The 27,959-nt window shown below is 48.8% G+C and overlaps 1 protein-coding gene and 1 long non-coding RNA gene across 5 annotated transcripts in view; one reads left to right on the top strand and one right to left on the bottom strand.

Moving 5' to 3' along the window:
• Positions 1–27,959, bottom strand: part of LOC308480269 — a 182,441-nt gene that overhangs the window by 69,752 nt on the left and 84,730 nt on the right. The gene's annotated exons all lie outside the window — the stretch shown is intronic.
• The window catches only part of HCK (HCK proto-oncogene, Src family tyrosine kinase), a 39,268-nt gene continuing 11,319 nt past the window's right edge, over positions 11–27,959 (top strand). Inside the window, exons 1-10 of one of the 4 annotated variants that reach the window (XM_081011227.1) lie at positions 11–284; positions 10,976–11,081; positions 12,402–12,444; positions 13,206–13,305; positions 21,937–22,035; positions 22,856–22,959; positions 23,980–24,168; positions 25,569–25,721; positions 26,008–26,160; positions 27,270–27,452. In XM_081011227.1, coding sequence (XP_080867353.1) covers positions 10,977–11,081; positions 12,402–12,444; positions 13,206–13,305; positions 21,937–22,035; positions 22,856–22,959; positions 23,980–24,168; positions 25,569–25,721; positions 26,008–26,160; positions 27,270–27,452 — 1,129 coding nt within the window. In that variant the 5' untranslated portion in view covers positions 11–284; position 10,976. Of the gene's footprint in view, positions 289–457; positions 553–10,975; positions 11,082–12,401; positions 12,445–13,205; positions 13,306–21,936; positions 22,036–22,855; positions 22,960–23,979; positions 24,169–25,568; positions 25,722–26,007; positions 26,161–27,269; positions 27,453–27,959 lie in introns of those variants that run through there. The other 3 variants (XM_081011226.1, XM_081011225.1, XM_081011228.1) reach the window with 3 other exon arrangements.

The following is a 27,959-nucleotide window of genomic DNA, read 5'->3' as shown; positions in this document are numbered from 1 at the left end:
CCCATCGCGGGCGCGTCGGCTTCTGCTTCTGCTCTCGGACCGTGAAACCGTCGGGGAGGCGCAACAACTGCTGTTTTCCTGCTTTGCTGCAGCAACTGCACGGGGCAGAGACCTTTTCCCCTCCCCTTGCCGGGCATTTTTGTGGGGGGCGTCCCGCCCGAGGACTGCGTACAGGCGAGAGCCATTCTGGAGATGCTCCTGGCCCCCGAAGAGGCACTAGCGAGCGCGCAGGAGCTGCCGGGCTGCTGAGAACGCGCCGTCGAGGGAACGTCGGAAGGCGGCAGGCAGGTAAATCCGGGGAGAGACGGCGGGGACAGGGGGCAGCCGCGACCCTCCGCTCCCCCGGGAATGGCAGGAAGGAGATGGGTCGTACGAGGGAAGCGTAAGGAATGCTTAACCCGCAGTCTTGTCTGTGTGTTTAAGGCCCTGGAGCCTGTGGAATGATAAGGCAGCGGAGAGCGTGCTCTAGAGCATGTGCAGAGTTTGTTTTCCTCTTTCCCCGAGTCATCACTCACCTGCGCTTTCGGCTCATCTGGGTAGTCGTGAGCCTCGGTACTTCTCTGTTGCGAAGGTTCTGGGTGCCTTGATCAGACGTCTCCCTTTTCAAGGGGGTTTGTAGGGGACATGCCAAAAAAAACCCCTCTATTGTTTGCATTGTATGGCTCATAAGTCACCCCACTGAATTTCAGCAGCTGTTGCAGCAGAAGCTGAACCTGCAGTCTGAATCATCTGGAGCCTGGAGGGCACCAAGTTGGAGAAGGCTGCTGGAATATGTAGCCAGGTGGTGAAAGAAAGGAGTTTCACAGGGACTCAACTCACCCTTTCAACTAAATGTTTAGCCCTCAACCGTGCAATTCAGTGTGCACCTGAGAATGTGCTGTACACTGCAGTTGAACCGGAGTTAAGTCGCGCAAGCCCTGGTGCCCTAAGGCTTTTCAGCACATCATAGTTTCTAGAGGCACAGCGAAGATATTCTAAGGGAGGGAACAATGGAGGAAATCTAGCATCTTGATTCTGTTTCAGTCTGTATCGCAGCTCTGTGGGAGGGGTGTCCAGCTCTGTCCTCTTGGTTGTTTATACACACCTCCCCCTGCAAAAGCTGCAATCCACTGCTCACCCAGTTGGGGGGGGGGGATACAAGTATGTACCTGTATTTTTCTTCCAATAGTTGCATGAGGAAAGACTAACCATTGGCCTGGCTGCCTCAGAATGTTAAACCATGGTTTATTAAAATCACACACACACACACACACACACACACACACACTTTGTCCAGAGGTATAACTAGGGTTTCCAACAAACCATGGTTTGTTATTGGGTTATGAACCTTGGTTTGTTTTAACTGCAGCTTGTCATCATGCTTAAACTCAACACCCCCTCCTGAACCAAGGTTTGTTTGGCCAGACCACCTCAATTGCAGGAGCAACTGGAAAAACAACAACAAACAAACAAACTTTGGATAAATAAGCCATTGTTTGTCTGATTGTCTGTGCGGCAACTCATGGTGAACTTGTAGTTTGTCAAACCACAGTGTAGTGTTACATGGAAACCAGACAATTTCCTCCTCCAACACTGCTGCTTTGGGGGGTAAAAAACTGAGCCCACATCTCCACCCAGGGTCTTCAAGGAGTTTGGAGTGGAATGTGTACCTAATATTCTTATTGTTGTTTCCTTAGTTTTGGTATATTTGAAAATCATCTCTCTTCCTCTCTCATAAATAAAATGAAATATTGGTTTGCTTCTGTGACCAAATGGCACGTCACAGTAAACCATAGTTGATGGTGGGTTGTCCTGTCCCCTCAACACACAGAGGAAACAAACCATGGTTCCTAGTGTCAGGCGCATTGCACATAGGTCTAGGGCACAAATTTGCATTAGCTATTGCATAATGTATGAACGCTTCTGAGCAAATTGTGCAGAGTGTGTTGTGTGTGTCATAGACATATCTCCACTGGTCTACCGCCTAACAACTCTCCTGCTGGGTGAAGTATGTCCATTGTGGTTGGTTTTGCTCCAACAGAGCACGAGGTCTCTTAGAGGCCAAGGGATGCTCAGCGCATGGGCTCCGGAAGGCCAGGGATGCTCATGTGAGCCCAGCAAGATCTCGCAAGAGCACTCCAGAATTGGTGCACCAACAGGGCTTTGCCCCCCACCCCGCCCCCCCTCCAAGCAAGGCAGAGAGCTGAAGAGCTCATACCACGCTGTTTCTGCTTGGCTTACGTGGTGTGGAAAGAGCTTTCAAGCTCTCGGCTTTGCTTTTATTTAACTTGCAGAATTTCAACCAGCCAGCCCCTAGCCACATATGGTTGAAATTGCGCGATCTAAGTGGCCAAAAGATTCGATTGCACATTCTCTCTGCAAATGCAGGCGGCTTTCGCGTGACTCGGCAGGTTTGATGTTTCAGACAGGTGAGCCCCAGCTGTCACTCCTCAACTTCAGCACACCTTGAAAATATTCCCCGTCTCGTCAGCACCATTTTATTCAAATTGATCTCATAATTTGCACTTGCACCCACTTTTGCCAATTAAAAAATATTTGTGCAATGGTGCTTAAGTGGAAAAATGTGTTGATGCAAGTTTAACACCGGTCTTGAAAGACCTGCACTGGCTCCCAGTACCTTTCTGAGCACAATTCAAAGTGTTGGTGCTGACCTTGAAAGCCCTAAACAGCGTCGGTCCAGTATACCTGAAGGAGCGTCTCCACCCCCATCGTTCTGCCCAGACACTGAGGTCCAGCGCCGAGGGTCTTCGGCGGTTCCCTCCCTGCAAGAAGCCAAGTTACAGGGAACCAGGCAGAGGGCCTTCTCGGTGGTGGCGCCCGCCCTGTGGAACGCCCTCCCATCAGATGTCAAAGAGAAAAATAACTACCAAACTTTTAGAAGACATCTGAAGGCAGCCCTGTTTAGGGAAGCTTTTAATGTTTAATAGGTTATTGTATTTTAGTGTTTTGTTGGAAGCCGCCCAGAGTGGCTGGGGAAACCCAGCCAGATGGGCGGGGTATAAATAATACATTATTATTATTATTATTATTATTATTATTATTTAAAAAACAGATTTCCTTCTTTCTTTTAGAAAAGTGCAACATGCGCCCTTTCCAACTGGGACAATTTCAGGCCACTTTCATGCCATGCTTTTAAAGTTCTGTGATACCACTTTAGACAGCCCTATTGTATTCCCCAAAGAATTTTGGGAGCTGTAGTTTGTGAAGCTTGCTAAGAGACCCCCCCCCCATTCCCCTCACAGAACTTCAATTCCCAGAGTTCGCTATGAAGAGAGATTGGCTTTTAAACCATTCTGGGAATCATAGCTCTGTGAGGGGAATGAACCTCAGTAATATTTGGTCTTTTCAGACAAGCCCCCTGGAGTTAGAAAGTTTGAGAAGCCTTGGCCTAATCCCCTTTTAAAGTCACAAAGCTTATCTCATCGTGTGGCAGTGAATGCAAACAATTAAATTCCCCACCTTTTTTTGGGCCAACGGACCCATTTGGAAACTTCAGAAGGCTCCGCGGGCGCCAGTCGCAAAATGGCTGCCGTTAGGCAGGAGCGTAACACCTAATAGCTGCCACATCTAAAAGATCAGGAAAAAAAAGAGATTGGGGACCCAAAATTGAGCAAGCATGTCCTACCCCCCTGTCTTGGGCATTGTAGTTTTTTGAGGGTATATTTACTGGAACACTTGTGGCCACCATAGGAAAGAGGAGCTGGCAGGGCCCCTGAATCAAATTATGCACTGTGGGGAAAAGTCTTAATTTCCTGAGAATGTCCTCCTTCCTCATGCAAAAGCATGATCAGTGCACAGGGGCTGCCTTGTCTGCAGATCTGATGAGCCAAAAGACAAGTTCTCTTTTAAAATTATTTTTAAACCATGGCTAGGAACCAGGGGGACGGGGGTGGCGCTGTGGGTTAAACCACAGAGCCTAGGACTTGCCAATCAGAAGGTCGGCTCCCGTTGCTCGGTCCCAGCTCCTGCCAACATAGCAGTTCAAGAGCACGTCAAAGTGCAAGTAGATAAATAGGTACTGCTCCGGCAGGAAGTAAATGGCGTTTCCATGAGCTGCTCTGGTTCGCCAGAAGCGGCTTAGTCCTGCTGGCCACATGACCCGGAAGCTGTACGCCAGCTCCTCAGCCAGTAAAGCGAGATGAGCGCCGCAACCCCAGAGTCGTCCGCGACTGGACCTAATGGTCAGGGGTCCCTTTACCTTTACCTAGGAACCAAAGGTTGACCTGGCTCTCTTGAGACAGGAACATTGTGTAGCAGAAGAATGAAAGGAAGCTGCCTTATACAGAGGCAAACTATCTATTTAGCATCCCCCCCCCAACATTTCTCCAATGAAAATAGACATATCATCATCATCTTCATTTTTTTATACCCCACCCATCTGACTGGGTTGCCCCAGCCACTCTCGGCACCTTCCAACATATATAGAAACACAATAAAACATTAAACATTAAAAACTTCCCTATTCAGGGCTGCCTTCAGATGTTGTCTAAGGTTGTACAGTTACTTGTCTCCTTGGCTTGAGAGTTGCATAGCTCCATACCCTCCAACATTTCTGTGATGAAAATAGGCACGTCCTAAGGAAAAGGACATGGGTGGTGCTGTGGGTTAAACCACAGAGCCTAGGACTTGCCGATCAGAAGGTTGGCAGTTCGAATCCCCGCGACAGGGTGAGCTCCCGTTGCTCAGTCCCAGCTCCTGCCAACCTAGCAGTTTGAAAGCACGTCAAAGTGCAAGTAGATAAATAGGTACCGCTCCAGCGGGAAGGTAAACAGCATTTCCGCGCGCTGCTCTGGTTCGCCAGAAGCGGCTTAGTCATGCTGGCCACATGAACCGGAAGCTGTACGCCGGCTCCCTCGGCCAGTAAAGCGAGATGAGCGCCGCAACCCCAGAGTCGGCCACGACCGGACCTAAAGGTCAGGGGTCCCTTTACCTTTAAGGAAAAGGCGGAAATTCCGGGATCAAATCAGAAACTGGTATGGCTTCTGTAAATCTGGGGCTGTCCCTGCAAAATAGGGACACTTGAAGAGTCTGATCCAGCTTAGTTTGGGCTACACACTGACAGCTCAGGCAGGCCCACCTGGAGATGCTGGGGCCTCTTCTCCATGCAAAGCTGCTGGCCCTACATTTGCAAATGTGCAATACAGTGGTACCCCGCAAGACGAATGCCTCGCAAGACGGAAAACCCGCAAGACGAAAGGGTTTTCTGTTTTGGAGGCGCTTCGCAAGACGAATTTCCCTATGGGCTTGCTTCGCAAGACGAAAGCCCATAGGGAAATCTCCGGGGACCTCTTTTAAATGCTGGCGGTGGGGAGCAAAGCCTTTCCCCCCCTCCGGCCTTCAGAAGAGGTCCAGGAAGGCCGGCGGGGGCCGAAAGGCTTTGCTTCCCACCGCCAGCATTTTAAAAGCAGTCCGGGATAGCAGGGAAGAGCTTCCCGCTATCGCGGACGGCTTTTGAAGGCAGGCGGGGGGGGGCAAAGACTTTCGCCCCCTGCTTGCCTTCAGAAGAGGTCCAGGACCTCTTCTGAAGGCGGGCGGGGGGCAAAAGTCTTTGTCCCCCCTGCCTGCCTTCCCAGGGGCTTTTAAATCGCCCCGGACAGCGGAGAAGTCCTCCGCTGTCCCGGGCGATTTTAAAATGCCGCCCGCCAGCATTTTAAGATCGCCCCGGACAGCGGAGAAGTCCTCCGCTGTCCCGGGGTTTTTTAAAATGCTGGGGGTGGGAAGAAAAGCCCTTGTCCCCCCCCCCCAGCCTTCAGAAGAGGTCGGGGGACAGACTGTCCCCGGACCTGGTCTGAAGGCGGTTTCCCTAGGAACGCATTAATTGATTTTCAATGCATTCCTATGGGAAACCGTGCATCGCAAGACGAAAAACTCGCAAGAAGAAAAAACTTGCGGAACGAATTAATTTCGTCTTGCGAGGCACCACTGTACATTAAAATGCTTAATATTGCACTGTTGTCGGTTTGGGGGGCCAGTCTGGATGATGTCCTGGGTCCCTTCCAGTTCTTGGGGTGCAAATGCTTGTTTACAAAGCTATTGTACTACCAACCTTACTATATGCTTGTAAAACGTGGACCACTTATAAATGCCATATCCATCTCCTCAAAAGAGTCTATCAGCGGTGTCTCCGAAAAATTTTACACATCACTTGGGAAGACAGGTGAGCTAATATCAGTGTACAGTACTGGAAGAAGCAAAGATCACCAGTGTTGAAGCAATGATTCTTCAACATCAACTTCGTTGGACTGGTCATGTTGTGCGGATGCCTGGTGATCGTCTTCCAAAGCAACTACTCTATTCCGAACTTTAAAATGGAAAGCGTAATGCTGGTGGTCAGCAAAAGAGGTTTAAAGACTGTCTCAAGGCAAATCTAAAAAAATGTAGTATAAGCCCTGACAACTGGGAAACACTGGCCTGCGAGCGCTCCAGTTGGAGAACAGCCTTTACCAAAGGTGTCACGGGCTTTGAAGACACTCGAACTCAGGATGCAAGGGAGAAACATGCTAAGAGGAAGGCACGCTTGGCAAACCCACACCTTGATCAACTCCCGCCCGGAAAACAATGTCCCCATTGTGGAAGGACGTGTGGATCCAGAATTGGCCTCCATAGTCACTTACAGACTCATTGTTAAAACCGTGTTTATGGAAGACAATCTTACTTGGCTACGAGTGATTGCCAAAGAGGAAGAAGAGGAAGAGGAAGAGGAAGAAGAAGAAGAGAATCTAACAGAGGAGTTCGCCAAACTAGTCAGACAATTCTCTTAGGACAACGACCTCCGCAGGCCACTTAAGCGTCCTGGTCAGCACCCCAAAAAATGAGCTAGGTTGCAAGAACTACAACTGAGTGGTGGCAGCATCTTGCCCCTCATCTCCTAGGTGCTAGGTAGGAGAACAACTGCCAGAGTTTTGGGGTGTGAGCTGAGCTGGAAGCAGGCAGGAAGCTGGATACACAGAGACCTGCTTGCTCTGTGCTGGATCCAAAGCAGTGACTCACAGAGAAGCAATATCCTTTGGGGTATTCATGCTGTCGGCCCCTCTTATCTCATGCTCAGGTTGTAGATACAGTCATACCTTGGTTGTTGAATGCCTTGGTACTTGGACGTTTTGGGTCCCGAATGCCGTAAACCCAGAAGTGAGTGTTCTGCTTTGCAAACGTTTTTTGGAAGCCAAACGTCCATTGCGGCTTCTGATTGAGTGCAGGAAGCTCTTGCAGCCAATCGGAAGCCGCGCCTTGGTTTTCAAACCATTCCGGGAGTCGAACGGACTCCCAGAACGGATTAAGTTTGACAACCAAGGTACCACTGTGTGTGTAAATAAAGCCATATATGCAAAAGACTAGGGACGCAGGTGGCGCTGTGGTCTCAATCCTGAGCCTCTTGGGCTTGCCGATCGGAAGGTCGGCGGTTCGAATCCCCACGACGGGGTGAGCTCCCGTTGCTCTGTCCCAGCCTTCCAACCTAGAAGTTCAAAAGCATGCCAGTGCAAGTAGATAAATAGGTACCGCTGTGGCAGGAAGGTAAACAGTGTTTTCATGCGCTCTGGTTTCTGCCATGGTGTTCCGTTGCGCCAGAAGCAGTTTAGTCCTGCTGGCCACATGACCCAGAAAGCTGTCTGTGGACAAACGCCAGCTCCCTCGGCCTGAAAACGAGATGAGCGCCACAACCCCGTAGTCTCCAGGGGTCCTTTACGTTTTACCTATACAGTGGTACATCGGGTTACAGGTGCTTCAGGTTACAGACTCTGCTATCCCAGAAGTAGTACCTTGGGTTAAGAACTTTGCTTCAGGATGAGAACAGAAATCACATGGTGGCGGTGCGGCGGCAGTGGGAGGCCCCATTAGCTAAAGAGGTGCTTCAGGTTAAGAACAGTTTCAGGTTAAGAACGGACCTCCAGAACGAATTAAGTTCTTAACCCAAGGTACCACTGTATCCAAAATACACTGCAGTCTCTGCTGACCTTCCTTCCGAGGAAATTGAACCCTGAGTAAGAAAGTAAGAAAGCCTTGGAGTTTCCCCTCTCAGAGATTGAGGTGGCGTGAAACAGCACTTTATAGCAAAAGAACTTCCCGTTTTGAAGTTCTGCTAGTGCGAAGCCCTGCAAAGTGGCAGGCTGAACTAGATGGACCAGTGTGTGGAGCGACTTATGACAGTGCTGCGAACAGGGCTTAATTTCCCTGAAACACACAGTTCCACCCCAGCAGTGCCTTGGTCTATTGTCGCAAGTATGTTCAGAGGCACTTTTGGCCTGTTGTTGCATGTCACTCTTCCCCGGCTTCTGACCAGCGTTCAAAATTAGCCAGTCGCCAGTTGCATTTTGTGACTGATTGCAAGCAGTTTAAGAAGTCTTGGCGACTGAGACTCAAGATTTAAAATTGCTGCCACTGGCACCAAGGGCGCAAGAGGAGAAATGCCTCCCTGATGTTTTGGGGGCAACTCGCAGCCATGCTGGCTGGAGCTGGCGCGAGTTGCCATGCAAACGTCTGGAGGCCGCCATTGCAAAAAATGCAATGTGTAAAGATCGAAACCCAAAATATGGGCAGGCAGAGGCCAATTGAAGCCAGTAGTTTGTGTGTGTGCTTCTTCCTGTCCCCGGAGAGAGAGAAGAAACTTTCTCTTCCTCCTAACCAACTTCCCCTGCGCCGAGGAAAGCTTATCTCATACCCTAGTGGCGCCGCTTTGGTCCGGTGGCCCAAATTCTGTTCCCTGTGTGCCTCTTGATCCACTGAGTTGAGAGCACCTTCTGCTTTTCAGAGGCTGAGAGGGGATGTTAAAAGTCTACAGGGGATCATGTCAGCGGGGAAGGAAATGGCCTTTCCCCACTTGCCTCCTATCACAGCTCTGTGGTTATTGTGGTGGCCATGGTTCGTAAGGAGATAATGCTCTAGGGCGAGTGTTTTTCTGGAGAGCGTAAGGTATTAAGAATAGTCTGCTATTCATGATATGTGGTGGGAACGTAGAGAAATAAAAAAATTCTGGGAAATGATATATAATGAGTTGAAGAAAATGTTTAAAGTAACATTTGTAAAAGAACCAGAAGCATTTTTGTTAGGGGTTGTAGGAAAAGACCTGCCAAGGAAAATAAAGAATCTATTTATGTATGCGACAACGGCGGCAAGAGTCTTAATAGCACAAGGATGGAAGAATGAGGAAATCCCGACAAAAGAACAATGGCAAGAGAAATTGATGGATTATGCAGAATTGTCCAAGTTGACATATAAACTGCGAGACAAGGACAACTGTGACTTTAAAGAAGAATTGGAACTTTTTACAAACTACTTAAAAAAACAACAAAATGAATAGGACTCCTTGGCGGGTTTTGAATAAACACACACAAATTTATTGATTGTTAACATAATAGACAGAGAATTTGAGGATCTTTACAATTTTACAATGTGCAGAGTATAACATGTGTTGAAAAATCAGAGAGAGGAGCTGAGGGAAGTCTTGGGGGTTCTTCCTGAGGTGGGGGAGGAAACAATGAAGATGATATGTTTTGATAATTTGTTATGTTGAAATTCTTAATAAAATGATTTAAAACAAAAAAAGAATAGTCTCCTGGATCAGGAGATCCTGGATCTCCTCGTTTTCAGGCCAATGGCTCATCTGGTCCAGACTCCAATTGTGCAAGCCGGATTCAAGCGCAAGGGTGTAGCGCCACATGAGTGAAGGCCTCCACCTGAACAAACCATAAGCACACAACCAACACTTCCCTGCACACAGAAAAGACATGGGGAAAAGTTGGAGGCAAGATCCTGAAGGGCTTGCTTTCTGTGTGCAGGAAACTCGGTTTCCACTCCCGAATTTTTCACCTGCTGCGCAGCCTCACAACTCTGACCATCTGTGAGGGAAAATTCCTGTTCCTGATAGCAGCAGGAGCACCACCGCTGGGTTAGTCTTTTAAATATTGCTTTGCCTATTTCAATAATGATGAACGGGCCACGGGATTAGCTTGAAGCTTCCAGAATTATGTTGGCTTGAGTTACAAGGACAGAAGAAGAAAGGGTCTGTTTGGGATGCAAATTGGATGCAGCTCAACTCGGACGGTGAGGGTGCTGCGCTCGTGGATGCAAACTCTCATGCTTATGCTTGCCCACAAAAGCTCACAGTGTTACTTGTTGTTGTTTAGTCGTTTAGTCGTGTCCGCCTCTTCGTGACCCCCTGGACCAGAGCAGGCCAGGCCCTCCTGTCTTCCACTGCCTCCCACAGTTTGGTCAAACTCATGCTGGTAGCTTCGAGAACACTGTCCAACCATCTCGTCCTCTGTCGTCCCCTTCTCCTTGTGCCCTCCATCTTTCCCAACATCAGGGTCTTTTCCAGGGAGTCTTCTCTTCTCATGAGGTGGACAAAGTCTTGGAGCCTCAGCTTCACGATCTGTCCTTCCAGTGAGCACTCAGGGCTGATTTCCTTCAGAATGGATAGGTTTGATCTTCTTGCAGCCATGGGACTCTCAAGAGTCTCCTCCAGCACCAGAATTCAAAAGCATCAATTCTTCGGCGATCAGCAGAATTGTTACTATTGGTTTGCAAAGCCCTTAACGGCTTGGGACAAGTTTACTTGTGGGATATGCCCTCTTGACTGCACAACATCATATTTGTTCTGCACTTGCAATAAACCAGTCTTTTAGTGTGGCAGCACCTGCACTTTGGAACTGCCTGCCTCTTGACGCCTTGGCTGTACTTTTCGACAGTTGCCTTAAAACATTGTTATTTAGGCAAGCCTACAGACGTGTCGAAGTTACACGTGTTTTATTTCTTTTTAGCTGCTGTTGATTTTAACAATCTTCTGAATATTTTAAACCACCTGCTTTTACTTGTTTTAATCAGCAATGTTAATGTTTTGTTTTATATCTCTGTAAACTGCTTGGAGATTTCCTTACCATCAAGCAGTACATAAATTTTGTTAAATAAATAAAGAAAAATACGTATTTTCGTCTGTAGCCCGGGCTTAGAATCTCTTCTCTCTCTCCCTCCCTTCTCCCAGAATGGGCTGCATGAAATCCAAAGAAATCAACCTCAAGAGAAAAGGCTCAGGACCTCGTGAGAGCTTGGGTGATCTGAATAATTACATACCAGACCCCACTAACGCGGTAAGTCTAAATTACTTGCCAGTCTCAAAGAAAAAGTCAGGAGAGATATTTTACGAAGTGTTAAGGGTATTTAACGGAGTGTTAAGAACTTTCTGATGATAAGGGCTGTTTGACAGCGGAACGGATTCCCTCCACAAGTGGTGGACTTTTCCTTCCTTGGAGGTTTTTAAGCAGAGGTTGGATGGCCATCTGTCCTGGATTGTTTAGCTGTGATTCCTGCATTTCAAGGGGCTGGACTCGATGACCTTCGGGGCTCCCTTCAAACTCTTGAAGCATTAGCTTTAAAGGCTGGTATATTTGTGATGGGATAAACTTTTTGGGGGTTAGAGATCACCGTTAGAGGAAGCAGTCTCTAACCCGTAAGAGCTGATGCCATCTTCCGTAAGGCCAAGAGAAAACAGCACACCAAGAACTCAGGCCAATATAAGGTTGAATAGTGGGAGTGGTCCCTACTCGCAAAAATCAATAGTCAATTGTAACAAGAACTACTCCATTCAAAAGTATGTATTCTGACAAGAATTACAAACTCAAATAGAGTTATGACTGTTTTACAATTTATGTTAATTTAGAATTTAAATGTATTTTCATGTAATATTTGATACTTCCAGCTGATGAAGGTGAATACATCGAAAAAGGGCTCTGTCCTGGTTTCTGATCCGTCATTGACTTCTGACCTGCTAAATGGTTGAAACTAAGACCTTCACGTCAAATATGACAATGGACTAACATGAATTTATCTCTACTCATAAACTCTTATCTCTAATTCTGTAACGAATTATTGTGTTATACATATCCTTATGAGTTTGAGTTTGTAATCTCTATTTGAGTTTGCAATCCTCGTCAGAATACATACTTTTGAATGGATTACCGTATTTTTTGCACCATAACACTCACTTTTTTCCTCCTAAAAAGTAAGGGGAAATGTCTGTGCGTGTTATGGAGGGAATGCCTATGAGTGGCATGCCTACGGATTTTCCTCCTCTAAAAACTACGTGCGTGTTATGGTCGGGTGCGTGTTATAGAGCGAAAAATACGGTAGTTCTTGTTACAATTGACTATTGATTTGCGAGTAGGGACCACTCCCACTATTGAAACTTATATTGGCCTGAGTTCTTGGTGTGCTCTTGGTATAGTTAATAACAAGAACTCCATCTTCCGTAAGGCCGGCAGTGATGTGACCTGTCTCCTGAAACAGCTGGAGGGCACCAATTTGGCAAAGCGTGCTGCAGAGACTGTGGAGCAGACTGAGGATTAGAAATGCTGTCTTGCGGAGATTCTGTTTTCCTGTTCATAAATTATTTCTGTTCTCTTGCATCCCAGCTTGGCCCAGCACCCAGCAAACCGAAGCCTTTCGTACCCGATGGTATGTATGCCTGCTTCTATGGTCTGTCTTGGCGGGAGGGAGACACATAGATCTATGGCCCCTGGCCTACATCAGAGAGCTGTGTGCTACAAAGACATACGTCCCCTTGTCAGCCAGGGGCTCAGCTTTTCTCATCCATAAAAAGAAAAAGGGTAGAGGGACCCCTGACCATTAGGTCTAGTCGTGACCAACTCTGGGGTTGCGGTGCTCATCTCGCTTTACTGGCCGAGGGAGCCGGTGTACAGCTTCCGGGTTATGTGGCCAGCATGACTAAGCCGCTTCTGGCGAGCCAGAGCAGCGCATGGAAATGCTGTTGACCTTCCCACCAGAGTGGTACCTATTTATCTACTTGCACTTTGACGTGCTTTCGAACTGCTAGGTTGGCAGGAGCAGGGACCGAGCAACGGGAGCTCACCCCGTCGCGGGGATTCGAACAGCCGACCTTCTGATCGGCAAGTCCTAGGCTCTGTGGCTTAACCCACAGCGCCACCTGCGTCCGTTGTTCCACATCCATACCTGCCTATCAACCAGCTGGTTTTATTTGTTTAATTTTGTAACGTTTATATACCAATTGCAAAAACAAAAATAAAAAATCAGAGTGGTTTACAAAAAAGAAAAAAAGATAGAAGAATAAAATCATCAATGAGGAAATTCAGCAACAATAACTTAGCAATAATTTAGCTGCCGGCGAAGTGAGGTTTGTCCCTGTGTCCAGAGTAAACACTGAGTTTGTGTGAATACAATCCTTGCTCTTCTCGCAGGAACAGAGGAGTTTATCGTTCTGGCTCTTTATGACTATGAAGCCATCCACAAGGAAGACCTGAACTTCCAGAAAGGCGACTGTCTCAAAGTCCTAGAGAAGTAAGTACAAGACCCCTCTAGTGCAGCTGTTTATTGAGCGAAGGTGGGGGGGGGGGTCTTATCTGGGAGTAAGTGTTGGGGGGCCCTGATCTCCTGCCTGCTTTCTTTGGGAATCTGATTGACCCAATTTTGAGGACTTCTGGGGTGGCGCCATCGGCAATGGCGGACTCCCTCTGAACAGGAGGGACTAGCTCCGCGGGAAACGGGTCTTCTCCGCTACGGCGAAGCGGGGACCCTTTTAAAAATCACAGGCGGATGAAGCCTGTGACCATGGGACTCGGCAGGCACCTTTAGCGCCCCCCCAACTCACTAAGGAACCCACTAACGGGCTCCGAAGTGAAGAGGGGGAAGTGGCGCGGTGCTGTGAGTCAATTGCTATTTCCGTGGAGCGAAGCCACACAGCCATTGCCAGAGAGCGCTGCCTTTTTCCTGGGACAATTTGGACTTTAAAATAAGCACCCGTGAGTACTTAGATTTTGAACAACAGGACATTAGATAAGGACTTGTGAGCAGAAAGGAATTGGATTTTAAAAACCTATTTTAATTTGGTACGGAACGGGAAGGTCTAAACAGGAAGTCAGCCTTCCATTCTTCTGTAGACAGAATAAAGCAAAGACAACGTAAACTAGAGCTTAGAAAATCGCCTTTAAAGGATTGGATTTCATCATTTAAAATTGTAGAACCCCCCTTCGACAGCAGGAGAAGGAGGGGGATCTTTTCCGGACTGTTTAAAGTGAGTTTAAAGTAAAGTAACTTTCCTCCGTCCTGATCCTGGAGCGGGGTGTCAGGACTGACGTTTGAAGTTCATTGACCAGAGACAAGCATTTTGACAGATAGCTAAAAGAAGAGAAACATAGCGATTCCACTGTTTCCCTTCGCATCTTTAAGCAACAAATATTGACAAAGTATCTCAAAAAGGGAAATTTTGTTGCAAGAACAAATAGAAGTTTTCCCCCTAGAGGGAGACTGTGTAACTGTAACCAACTCCAGGGAGCCGGCAGCTGTTACAGATAACAATCGTGGGAACAGGCATTCGACCTTGCAGGACAATGTATTCAGAAGCTTTGTTGTGTGCTTTCTATAAAACAAATGCCCTACTGGAACAATTACATGAAAAGGTGAATTGGATGGCGACTTCGACTAGAAATTTTGAACAGGCAGTGGGAAATTTTGAACAGACAGTGGGAAAATATGTGGAGCCCACTCAGGAATTAAATCAGGAGTGTGTCCTGACAGAACAGGCCCAACAGGAATATGAGTTTTCGGATTTGACAAATGAACTTGGAAAAAGCCAGATTTGGAAAGAAAAAGTTTGGTTTGGCTTGGAAATGGGGGGCTGGATTGACCCCCCTATGCTGGGATGTTTGGACTTTTCAAATTGGACAATGGGCCGTGAGATGTTTGGGATTGTGGCGGCTCTTAATTTCGGAGGGTCTTTGAAACATGCTTTTAAATACCATATGGAACTCAGTGTTGAATATGGAAAAGGGGCTGATCTGTCGAGAAGGGTTAAAAATATTGCCAAGCTGGAGTTACCACGAGCAGGAGACAAGGGAAAATACAGTTACAAATATGAAGAAGAGCTGCGGAAGGGACATGGAAGAGACTTGAGGGCCTCGGATATAAGGCTGCCAGGTTAATGGGCTAGATTGACGGGATAATAAGGACTGACAAAACCCGGAACCAGGAGGAAGGGACGTTGGATGAAGATTGGATTTGTTTGTATTTCTTTTTTTCTACCATTAGAACTGTTTTATAAAATTGATGAATGTTAGAAAAATGTTGGAATGAAACTACTTGGCTTTAGTAAAGATGTTTAAAGAATTATGAAAGAATATTATGGTTATGAGAAGTTGGTAAGGATAAGATTTAAGTTTTAAGCTTTAAGGTTTATTTTATTATAGAAAGATAAGATTAAAACAGTTTAGGGTAATGTAATGACAGAATATTATGAAATATGGAAAGGATTTGCTGGGATAATTAATAACTAGGATACAAAGAAAGGGAGGAGGAGGAGGTCAAAGAAAGAAGGTAATGACAGTTGAGGATATGAGAATAATGAATTTGTTTTTAAATGTTTTTTAATTGTGTGTGATGTATTTTTTTTCTTTTTGTCACTTTTTCTTATTTTTGAATTTGTATTCATACGGTTGGAAGGGGTTTGTTTGTTTTTCTTTTTCTACTTTGTTAATTATTTTTATTTTGTATTTTCTACTGCTTTTATTTTATTTGGTAACACTTTGAAAATTTCAATAAATATCTTATAAAAAAATAATAATGATTGACCCAGTTTGTTATGGTGTTATGTACTGAGTTGAATAGGATCCAAACTGCAGCAGTCTGATTGGTCCTAGAACAATAGGATCCAAATTGCAGCAGTTTGATTGGTCCTAGAACAATGCAGCAGTATAATTGGTTGGCAGGAACCACCCAATCATGCTCCAGATATAAGTGAATCCACAACCTGATTGGCTTACAGTAGAATTCCAGAATTAGCCAATCATGTGCAGCCCATTGTGTAAATAATGTATATAAAGCAGGTACTTTGAGGGGACTTTCATTCATTCCTCCTCACCACTATGAGCTGAATAAAGAGCATGAAATCACTTTGCGACTCTGAGTATATTTCACTGGCGACGAAGGTGGGATCCCGCTGAACTGACTGCCACACACAGCACCGCAGCAGCACCACCTGCCGCACCGCTGCCTCGCACCGTGTCTTCAGCTCCGGGACACAAGGAACTCAGAATGGCAACCGACAGCAGCTTCTCGCCGTTCAACCCAGCATCTGGAGACTGGGAAGCGTACGCCTCCCGTTTCACCTTCCTCTTAGAAGCCAAAGGCGTCACCGATGAAGAAGACGCCAAGAAGAGGGCGATATTCTTCAGCATCTGCGGAGAGGAGACGTTTGAAATCGCCCGGGCTCTCCCTGCACCTGAAGACGTCGCTACTGTTCCATACAAAACAATAATGGAACAGCTGAAGGGGCACTTTTCGCCGCAGCCCTCAGTAGTGGCTCGTCGAAATGCCTTCTACGCAAAGCGGCAAGCCTCTGGGGAAACCATAACTGGGTTTGTGACCTCTCTCCGCCAAGCCGCCCGGTTCTGCAACTTCTCAGAGCTGGAGAACATGCTTCGTGACCGCCTCGTCGGTGGCCTGAAGGATGAGAAGCTGCAACGACGCCTCTACGCTAAGAAGGACCTAACGTTCCAGGTCGCTCTGGAGGAGGCCCTGGCAACGGAAGCTGCCAAGAGGTCGACGCAAGAGGCACGGCCGAGCCTGCCGTCCCAACCGAGGGTCCACCACGAAGACCTCACCGACAACTCAGGATCTGACATGGAGGAGGTGCACCGAGTACAGCAGCGCACCCAAGCAGCGCACAGACCACAGCTGCCTCGACGAGAAGGAGGGAACTGCGCAAGCTGTGGGGAAAGTCATGAGAGGAGGACCTGCCATTTCCGCAATGTAGAGTGCAGGCAGTGCAGAAAATCAGGACACATCGCCCGGGTGTGTCGAGCTCGGCCCACCCGATGCCAGGCATCAGATGACCAATCCAAGAGCCCCAGGTCCCGGGGCCCAACGCACCAAGGCAACTTGACGGAGCTCACGGACTTCCAGGTATACCAGTTGCCCCACCCCAACGTAGAGAAAATTTATGTAGAGGTACAGATAGAGGGGCCCCATGCCGCATAGAGCTTGACACGGGTTCAACTCTATCCATAATCTCGGCAAGGACCTTAAGGAAATTGTGTCCTACTGGGGGTCCCAAACTCAGGCCGGCCCCATTCACCCTCCAGGACTTCCATAAACGTAAGGTCCCCACAATGGGGGTGGGGACCTTCAGGGTGCAATACCGAGGGCGGACGCGGCAACTGGACTTGCTTGTGGTCAAGGGCCCCTACATTAGCTTACTGGGATTGGCATGGTTTGGACCACTGGGGCTAGCCATCACCGGGGTGAATCACACTACCTTACAAGTGGACGTGGACGCCATATGCAAGAAATTTCCAGGGGTTTTCGATGGGAAATTGGGACAGTATACGGCCCCCCCCATTGCTCTACAGCTTGACCCCGCAGTACGACCGGTCAGGCTCAAGGCCCGCCGGGTCCCGTTCGCCCTGAAACCCCGTATAGATGAGGAATTGGACCGGCTCGTGTAGCAAGGAGTGCTGGAGCCAGTGCCTAATGCCCCCTGGGAAACCCCAATCGTCACACCCGTCAAGCCTAATGGTTCGGTCTGCATCTGCGCAGACTACAAATGTACCATAAACAAGGCCCTCACGGCCCATGCATACCCAGTGCCAGTGGTCAGCCATGTCCTTGCCACCCTGGCTGGGTCGAAAATTTTTGGCAAGCTGGACTTGGCCCAAGCATATCAACAGCTGCCGGTAGATGAGGCCACAGCAGAGGCACAGACGATTGTGACGCACAGAGGAGCGTTCAGGGTAAAGCGGCTGCAATTCAGTGTCAGTGTGGCACCAGGCATATTCCAGAATCTAATGGACTCCCTCCTTAAAGGGATTCCTGGCGTCACCCCCTTCTTCGATGATGTGTTGATTGCCGGGCCCACACCAGAGGAGTTTGAGGACCGCCTCCGCACCGTTCTGCACTGTTTCCAGATGGCGGGTCTCAAGGTGAAGCGGGAAAAATGTCTACTTGGAGTGCCTCAGGTGGACTTTCTGGGATTTATGGTGGACGCAGAAGGGGTCCACCCGACTGGGGACAAGGTACGGGCCATTTGTGATGCCCCAGCGCCCAAGAGCAAGACTGAACTTCAGGCCTTCTTGGGACTATTGAACTTTTACCTTTCCTTCCTTCCCCACAAGGCGGCGGTAGCAGAGCCCCTACACGGACTCCTGGACAAGCGGGCCCCTTGGGTGTGGGGCCAGCGCCAGGAGGCTGCATTCCAGGCAGTCAAGGACTTGCTTGTCTCAAACTCGGTCTTGGCACACTTCGACGAGAGGCTGCCGGTGGTGCTAGCATGCGACGCCTCACCCTATGGCATTGGCGCTGTCCTGGGACACCAACTCCCGGATGGAAGAGAGGTACCGGTAGCATACTTTTCCCAGACACTCAATGCAACCGAGCGGAACTACTCACAAATAGACAAGGAGGGTCTGGCAATCGTGAAGGGAGTAAAAAAATTCCATGATTTCTTGTATGGGCGGCCCTTCACCGTGGTGACTGACCACAAGCCGTTGCTTGGCTTGTTTGCCCCCAAAAAGCAGACCCCCCAAGTGCTGTCTCCTCGCGTCCTCAGGTGGTCAATTTTCCTTGCCAGCTACCAGTATGCACTGATTCACCGCCCTGGGAAGGCGATGGGCCATGAGGACGCCCTCAGCAGGCTACCACTACCGGAAACAGGTCCCGACCCAGCACCTGCACAAGAGGTTATGAGCCTGGAGCTGCTTCCCGACCGCCCTATCAGGCACAAGTTGCACACCATTCCAAGAAAGACAGGGTCATCTCCCGGGTCCTGGACTGGGTGTGGAGGGGATGGCCCAGCAGCAGCCCTGGGCCATAATTCGCTGGCTACACAACCCACAAACATGAACTGTCGGCCCACAAGGGGTGCCTGTTATGGGGAAGCAGGGTCGTTGTTCCCCAGCCCCTCCGCAAAAGGGTCCTCACAGCCCTACACGAGACACACCCAGGGGTAGTAAGAATGAAGGCCCTGGCCAGGAGTTATGTGTGGTGGCCGGGGATCGACAGAGAGATAGAGGCCTGGGTCAAACACTGCCAGGCCTGCCAAGAATTCCGCCCAGATCCCCCAAGGGCCCCAGTCCAGTCCTGGGAGTCCGCCCGAGCACCATGGTCACACCTGCATGTGGACTTCGCTGGCCCCTTTCAGGGGAAAACATTCTTCATAGTGGTGGACTCCTACACCAAATGGCTGGAAGTCGCACTGGTACCGTCCACTTCTACATCCGCAGCCATCCGGGTACTATGCAGGCTGTTTGCAACCCACGGGCTCCCTGACACTCTCGTCTCAGACAACGGGACTGCATTTACGTCAGGAGAATCCCAAACCTTCACAGCGCAGAACGCCATCCGCCACATCCGTTCGGCGCCATTCCACCCTGCCACCAATGGCCAAGCAGAACGCATGGTGTGGACCACCCTTCGCCGCATGATGCAAGGGGATTGGGAGTACCGCCTTGCCACATTCCTCCTAGCACAGCACAGCTCCCCCAGCTCAACGACTGGCCGGAGCCCCGCTGAACTACTAATGGGTCGGCACCTTGCAATCAGATTGGACCGCCTTCACCCCGATAGAGCTCAGGATGAGGTAGTGGTGGGGGAAGGCAGGAACCCCCGGACCTTCGAGGCCCAGGAGCCAGTGTACGCAAAGAATTTTGGGGCAGGCCCAGCATGGGTACCCGCCACAGTCACCAGGGTCACTGGCCCCGTGTCGTGCGAGGTGCTAACGGATGGGGGGCAATGCTGGCGCCGCCACTGCGACCAGATACGGCGACGATACGAGCATGAAATCACTTTGTGACTCTGAGTATATTTCATATATCCTGTCTATGTTGGATCCCCGTAAGTGTTAGGGCCGCTCTACAGGGGTGGTTTTTTTGCCTGCTTTCAGTTTGGTGTGGCAAATCCACCCCCGCCACTCGCACAGTAAGGGGTTAGGGTTATCTATTAGTTCCTTTGCGTTCTTGCTAAAAAGCATAAAAATATGTTTCATATATAATACAGTATACTTCCTGTTGGCTATTTGCAGATTAGTTGCGCCGCAGAAGGCGTGCTGGGGAGACCACACATTCAAGAAACGCAAAAAAACTTTTGCTAGGTTTTAGCAACAAAAACAAAAACTCCTTTTACACTAAATTACAATATATCAATAAGCATGACCCATCCACCAGGGTACTGAGAGAGCTACATACTGCTCTTTATATACCAAACCCAACAGCTTAATTACCACAACTTAACAGCACCTGCTATACTGCTTCACGGCTGTAAAACTAGGTCATGTTATTTGCTCTGGCCTTTAAAGAAATACACATCTTGTGGAACAATAATGAACCTTCAAACTTAAAGAGACCATTCAACACTCCCATGCTACAAGTCTAAGACACAGAAAGCCATAGCTGTCAACGTTTCCCCTTTTTTAAGAGAAATTCCCTTATTCCGAATAGGATTCCTTGCAAGGAAAGGGAAAAGAAAAGGGAAAAGGACGCGGGTGGCGCTGTGGGTTAAACCACAGAGCCTAGGGCTTGCCGATCAGAAGGTCGGTGGTTCGAATCCCCGCGACGGGCTGAGCTCCTGTTGCTCGGTCCCAGCTCCTGCCAACCTAGCAGTTCGAAAGCACGTCAAAGTGCAAGTAGATAAATAGGTACCGCTCTGGCGTGAAGGTAAACGGTGTTTCCGTGCGCTGCTCTGGTTTCGCCAGAAGCGGCTTAGTCATGCTGGTCACAATACCCGGAAGCTGTACACCGGCTCCCTCGGCCAGTAAAGTGAGATGAGCGCCGCAACCCCAGAGTCAGCCACGACTGGACCTAATGGTCAGGGGTCCCTTTACCTTTACCTTTATGCAGAAAGCATGTAGAGGCATTCATATCTCTACACTACAAAGCAACTTTGGTTGTATACCTCTTTACCTGCTGTCGCTTCCTTCCAGGGTATTGTAGTTTGTTTATGGTACTGAGATGTCTGTTTCCAGCTCCCTCTGACAGATCCTAAGCTTACCTAGCAGAGGTATTTCCCCTGGGAACAAGGAAGGATTATAAAACCTGTTTAAATCCATAGCATAGGTAGACTTGCCCCCAGAGAATCCTGGAATTCCCAGCACCCTTTACAAACTGCCATTCTCAGGTTTCATTGGGGGGAGCCATGTGCTTTTAATAATAATAATAATAATAATAATAATAATAATAATAAATAAATTTATTATTTATACCCCGCCTATCTGGCTGGGCTTCCCCAGCCACTCTGGGCGGCTTCCAACAAAATATTAAAATACAGCAATGCATCAAACATTAAAAGCTTCCCTAAACAGGGCTGCCTTCAGATGTCTTCTAAAAGTCAGATAGTTGTTTATTTCCTTGACATCTGACGGGAGGGTGTTCCACAGGGCGGGTGCCACCACCGAGAAGGCCCTCTGCCTGGTTCCCTGTAGCTTTGCTTCTCGCAGTGAGGGAACCACCAGAAGGCCCTCGGCGCTGGACCTCAGTGTCCGGGCAGAACGATGGGGGTGGAGACGCTACTTCGGGTATACTGGACCGAGGCCGTTTAGAGCTTTCAAGATCAGCACCAACACTTTGAATTGAATGCAGCCATAGACCTTTGAGGCCCATTCAGACAACTACATAGACACGTGTCAGAGGACCCTGGGAAAGTCTGTGGCTCATAGCCCTTGAACCCTTGCCACACACCCTTTAAGATGCATTTTAGCATCTACCCAAGCACAGCATCTTATATCATGCCTCGATTACGTTTTGGCCTTTGGCAAACCTCAGCAGCAAGCGGTCTGCATTGCAGGGGCGTCGCTGCGGGGAATGCCTCTCTGGGCACCCGTTTTTGAACTTGCCATTTGAGCGTGTGATTGCTCCTCCTCAGTGACAGAAGATTGATATTCTCGACCTCTTTCCGCCCCCCTTCCTCTCTCTTTCTTTCTCTCTGCAGCTCGGGCGAGTGGTGGAGAGCCAAAGCCCTCTCAACAGGCCGAGAGGGTTATATCCCCAGCAACTATGTCGCCAGAGTCAACTCCCTGGAGACGGAGGAGTGAGTCTGCTCTGTGGCTGGGGGGTGGCGAAGGGGGTCTTCTCTGCACGGCGCTTATCTAGGACTGCAATTAAAGTGCCCTTTGTGCTGGGGGGGTGGGATAGTGAACAGGGGCAAAGGACCCTCTACACCTAGCCCTGCCAGCTTCCACTAGCATAGAATTCACTAGTATCAACCCAAGTGTTGATGGATTTTCACGAGGACTTAAAAAAATAAATAAGAAATTAAGAAAGCGGACCAAAGACTCTTTATGTACGCCACAGCAGCGGCAAGAAACATGCTTGCCCCAAACTGGAAACTGCAAGAAATTCCTACTATTGCAGAGTGGCAGACAAAATTGATGAGTTATGCGGAGCTAGCCAAACTGATGGGAAGAATTTGGGATCAGGACAATCAGAGGTTTCAAGAAAGTTGGAGTAAATTTATGGGGTATATAAAGGATAATTGTAAAACTTTAAAAAGACTGCCAGGATTGAAATAGCTCTTACAATGTATGACAGATAGAAGGTTAAAAAGTAGAATACGCAATATAAGAAAATAAGGGATACCCGCTGAAGGGAGGGAGGGAAGTCGCACATTCGGCAGAGCTAGAGGTATTTATGTGATTTAATGTATTGTATTGCAAAAGTATGTATAAGGAAAATAATAAATACAGAATTGCAAACTGATGTGGAAATGTGGAGAAACAAACTAAAGTTTGGGAAAATGAGAAACTGAAATGGACCGATTTGCCCCTGCCTGCTTGGGAAGGTGCGCAGCGCATGCAAAGCCAAATCTGGCTTGCTCACCCTCCTGTCTTGTGACTGTTGCCCCCCCCCAGGTGGTTTTTCAGAGGCGTCAGCAGGAAGGATGCTGAGCGGCAGCTGCTGAGCCCTGGGAACGTGATAGGCTCCTTCATGATCCGAGACAGCGAGACAACCAAGGGTAAGTGGCGCTGGTTCGTGTGTGCATGGGCCAGATCAGCTTTCCCCACAAACAGCTGGACCTGCTGGAGAACAGATGCCCTGTTGTTCAGAGAGGAGCTGCTCGCGCATAGAAATAGCCTGCTGGATGCCTCTGGGAAACCCACAAGTGGGGCAGAGCGAATGTTGTTCAGTTTGCTTTCCTCTTCCACCGTCCAGTGGCGTAGCAAGGTCAGGTGGTACCCAGGGCGGAAAATTTCTTGTGACCCCACCCCCACATTGAAATTTATTTCTTTTTGCCTGCAAAAATGGTTTGACTTTACAGTCATACCTCATGTTACGTTTGCTTCAGGTTGAGCATTTTCAGGTTGCGTCCTGCAGCGACCCGGAAGTACCGTAACGGGTTACTTCCGGGTTTTGCCGCTCACGCATGCACAGACATGCAAAATGATATCACGCGCATGCACAGAAGCAGCGAATCATGACCCGCGCATGCACAGACGTGGAGATGCGGGTTGCATTCTTTTTAGGTTGCAAATGGGCCTCCGGAACGGACCCTGTTCGCAAACAGAGGTACCACTGTATTTCATTTTATTTTGCGGAGCCAAAGTTGTGGGGCTATTTAGTTGTGGAGCTTTCTTTGTGGAAGCCGAAGTTGTTGAGCTTTTTGGGGGGAGATCACACACCCTACAGCCTGCACGCCAAAACCAAAGCGTCTCTCGCAGACGCTGAGTGCCGCACAGCATTTTGTCACCCCCCCCCTGAGGTGGCACCCACGCTGGACCGCAACCCACCTTGCAACACCTCTGCCACCATCCTGATACACCATCTTCCTTTCCCCTCTCTTCCTGTGGGGCAGTCCCAGACTGGAGGGCTTGGGCAGGCCCCACTTGTTGTGTGAGCCTCTCCAGTGCAGGGGGTTGAAATTGGGTTGGGGAGGAAGTGCTGGCAATCCAGTTCCAGTTCTCCCTCCTGCTGCTGCTGTAAGACAGCTTGACCCACCTCTGCTTCCTGCAAGCTTTTCCCTATGTGTGACTTGCAGGAGGAGGCACTGACAGCGACAGGGAGGTTAGATGGCCAGGTTCCTGCCTGGTGCTTGAGGACAAGTCTTGCCCAGCGCCTGAGGACAGGTCCTGCCCTGCCATCTGTACCTCTTGCTTGAGCAGGATGTTCTTCCGCAAGGACCACAGGAGAACCCAAACGGCCACTTGCAATCTTCCCCGATTCCTGGGTGAGTCAAGGCAATCATAGGGCAGGGGTCAGTAGGCTGACTTGTGAGGGTTGGGCTTGAACATAGGAAAGACAGACTCTGGCCTGGTTTGTGTGTAACACACAGTTTAGGAAAATACCGTATTTTTCGGTCTATAAGACGCACCAGACCACAAGACGCACCTAGTTTTTGGAGGAGGAAAACAGAACAGCAAGAGGGATTGCTACACAGTGAAAGCAGCAATCCCTCTTGCTGTTCTGGCTTCTGGGATAGCTGCGCAGCCTGCATTCGCTCCATAAGTCGCACACACATTTCCCCTTGCATTTTAGGAGGGAAAAAGTGATTCTTATAGAGCAAAAAAATACGGTACCTTTTCATCGTTCAAACCCTGCCTAGTGGTTTGTTTCCTGCCAGCAAACCACAATGGGGAAGCCATGGCTTGCTAGTTAACAGACCTTGGTTTGTCTTAACTATGGCTTGGCACTATTGGCAAAACCTATTTGGTGTTTCGCAACTTTCCAACTAGTTGCAGGATCTCAGCCAGACCTAGCAGAGTAAATGCAGAATCCACGGAAGCAATTGGCGACTTGGCTGCAGACAGGATAGACGAAGCAGGAACCAGGAACTTGTAGTTAGGTGTTTATTATATACAGTGGACTATTTACAGGAACAGAACACGGATCTTTAGCTTGCTCTCTCTGACATGACTCACAACTCCTACACTGACACTGACCCACCGAACTAACAGTTAGTAGGCCATTAATTATCACTCCCTTGAGAGAGCTTGACCAATCATGGAGCTGTCTCCATGTCTCTTTATCACCAGGCAGACTTACTCCTTCACATGACCTTTTGGCTGTCTGCCAAACCCTAATTGACTCTGTGTGAGTAGCTGCACGTACACAATTTCCCAACAGGAATTGCATGTGAACCGTGGTTTGCTTGGCCAGCCCACCGGAGACACTTGCCAAGCTAAATAGGCACGAGGTGAGAGCAGTTGGTAAACAAACCATGGCTAACTTGTAGTTTGCTAAACAAACCACGGCTTGAACCAGCCTCCCCCAGCCTGGTGCCCGCCAAACGTTGTGCACAACTCCCATCAGCTGTGTGGCTGGGGCTGATGGGACTTGTAGTCCAAAAATTCAAGAGGGCATACCAGTTTGAGGAAGGCTGCCTTACACAAACCATGGTGCAGTGTTACATGCAAACCAGGTCATTGTGCCCAGCCTGAGACAATGTCCATACGGCAGATACCATCAGTAATTTTATTTGTTTCTCGTTGAAGGTGGCTCCTTAGAAACACTCCCCTCCTCCCATTTATAATGGTCTAGATCCAAAACCCCAAGAGCAGGTATGGGAGAACTGGTGAAATGGTCACGTGAACCTCCTTTCTCAGTTTGCATTCCTCCCTCTTGGCCCAGGTTCTTACTCCTTGTCTGTGCGAGATTTCGACAACCAGAAGAAAATGGAGACAGTGAAGCATTACAAGATTCGGACGCTGGACAGCGGCGGCTTCTACATTTCTGCCCGGAACACCTTCAGCAGCCTGCAGGAGCTGGTCAGCCATTATAAGGGTGAGCCTGTGCTGGGTGCTCCCTGGAACACCTCAATGTCATTGTGACTGGCTCACGGTCACCCGGTGCGTTTTACAGCCGAGGGGGGATTTCTCTACTCCAGAACTCTAACCACTACTCCACGCCACTCTCTCAAGTATCTGCGATGGGTTCATATCAAGGCTTCTCCATGGTGGCACAAGTGTAACAAAATTTGTGGTCCGTTTGGAGCCTTGTTTCCAAAAGCGCCAGCCTGCAGCCTTGCCTTGGGATCCTGCAGGGGAGAATAACCTGTGTTCTCTTTCAGGGCAAACTGATGGTCTTTGTCAAAAGCTGACTTACCCGTGTATCGCTCCGAAACCTCAGCAGCCCTGGGAGAAAGATGCCTGGGAAATCCCCCGCAGCTCTCTGAAGCTGGAGAAAAAACTGGGAGCTGGGCAATTCGGAGAAGTCTGGATGGGTAAGAATGTCGGAACCGGCCTGTCAAATGATGAGGCTGAGGGTCTCCCTAGTCCTCTGTGTTAGTTCCCTGTGATGGCCAGCCAGATGGGCTTCTGGGAAGCAGAGTTATACTGCCTCTGAACATGGAGGCCACATCTGGTAGCCATCTGTTGCAGCCATTCCCCAGCTACTCTGGCAGCTTCCAACAAAACACTAAAATACAATAACCTATTAAACATTAAAAGCTTCCTAAACAGGGCTGCCTTCAGATGTCTTTTAAAAGTTTGGTAGTTGTTTTTCTCTTTGACATCTGGTGGGAGGGCGTTCCACAGGGCGGGTGCCACCACCGAGAAGGCCCTCTGCCTGGTTCCCTGTAGCTTTACTTCTCACAGCGAGGGAACCACCAGAAGGCCCTCAGAGCTGGCCCTCAGTGTCTGGGGAGAATGATGGGGGTGGAGACGCTCCTTCAGGTTTACTGGACCGAGGCCGTTTAGGGCTTGAAAGGTCAGCACCAACACTTTGAATTGTGCCCAGAAACGTACTGGGAGCCAGTGTAGGTCTTTCAAGACCGGTGTTATATGGTCTCGGCGGCCGCTCCCAGTCACCAGTCTAGCTGCCGCATTCTGGATTAGTTGTAGCTTCTTCATATGTTCATGAAGAAACCCCAGGAGAGTCTGGAACCGTGCTGCCTGATGTGCTAGCTTTCTAGATGGCAGGGTGCTTCTGACACTGGGTCTTGCCAAATAACGCCCATAGGCTTTGGGGGCCTGTTGTTTTAGTCTAGAAACTGTTCTTAACAAAGCTAAAGAATTCCGTAGCCCATTCCACATTCTGCTTTTACACCGCACCCCGTTCTTGCCTGGAAATCACAGACTGCACAACATCCCTGGGCATGAGTTAGCATAGTGTTTGGGGTCTCATATGGTCTCCCTGGGTATGGTGATAGAAAGATCCATTTCCCATGATGGATAGCTCACTTGGTAAAGCATTGGACCCTTGACCTCAGGCTCATGGGCTCATGGGTTTGAGCCCCATGTTGGGCCAAAGGATTCCTGCATTGCAGGGCGTAGGAATGGACGATGCTCTGTGATTCTGCCGCTCTGAAACAGCCCCTTCTCTCCTCTCCAGCCACCTACAACATGCACACAAAAGTGGCCGTCAAAACCATGAAGCCAGGGAGCATGTCTGTGGAAGCCTTCCTGGAAGAGGCCAACATCATGAAGACCCTGCAACACGACAAGCTGGTCAAACTGCATGCCGTCGTGACCAAGGAGGAGCCCATTTACATCATCACCGAATACATGGAGAAAGGTGAGACGCAGGAAGGAGCGGAAGGTTCAGCAGCAGCCTTTGCCAACCTGGTGCTCTCCAGATGTTTGGGGCTACAGACTCAGCCGGCACATCTGGAGGGTACCAGGTTGGTGAAGCCTGTTCCATCCCCAAGCTTCTATCCCCAAAAGGAGGTTTTCGCAAAAGGCACCTGCCCAACAATACCTTTTTCACTCGTCCTTCTCTTTTTTTTCTTTTTAAAATAATTTTTTATTGGAAATTTTATTTACAACATAACATAAACCCCCACCCCCCAGTACAGAAATCCACCCTTATTAAACATGAACATAACATACAATAAGCATAACATACAACAATACAAACAACCAAATAAAAGACTTCCTTTATCCTGTAACTGGCCTCCTTGTTTACTTCTTATAAGCTGTTTCCTTTATGAGTAATTATTAAGATTTTTCTAATTATAACTTGAATATCCACAAAGTCTCCTGCAGACATTAATTGAAACAAGTCCAGGTATGCATTTTAGGG

This window comes from Podarcis pityusensis (genome assembly GCF_964106645.2).
Source record: "Podarcis pityusensis genome assembly, chromosome: 6".
Classification (NCBI taxonomy): domain Eukaryota; kingdom Metazoa; phylum Chordata; class Lepidosauria; order Squamata; family Lacertidae; genus Podarcis; species Podarcis pityusensis.
The sequence above is the reverse complement of the archived record's forward strand: the minus strand, read 5'-3'. Positions and strand labels throughout refer to the sequence as shown.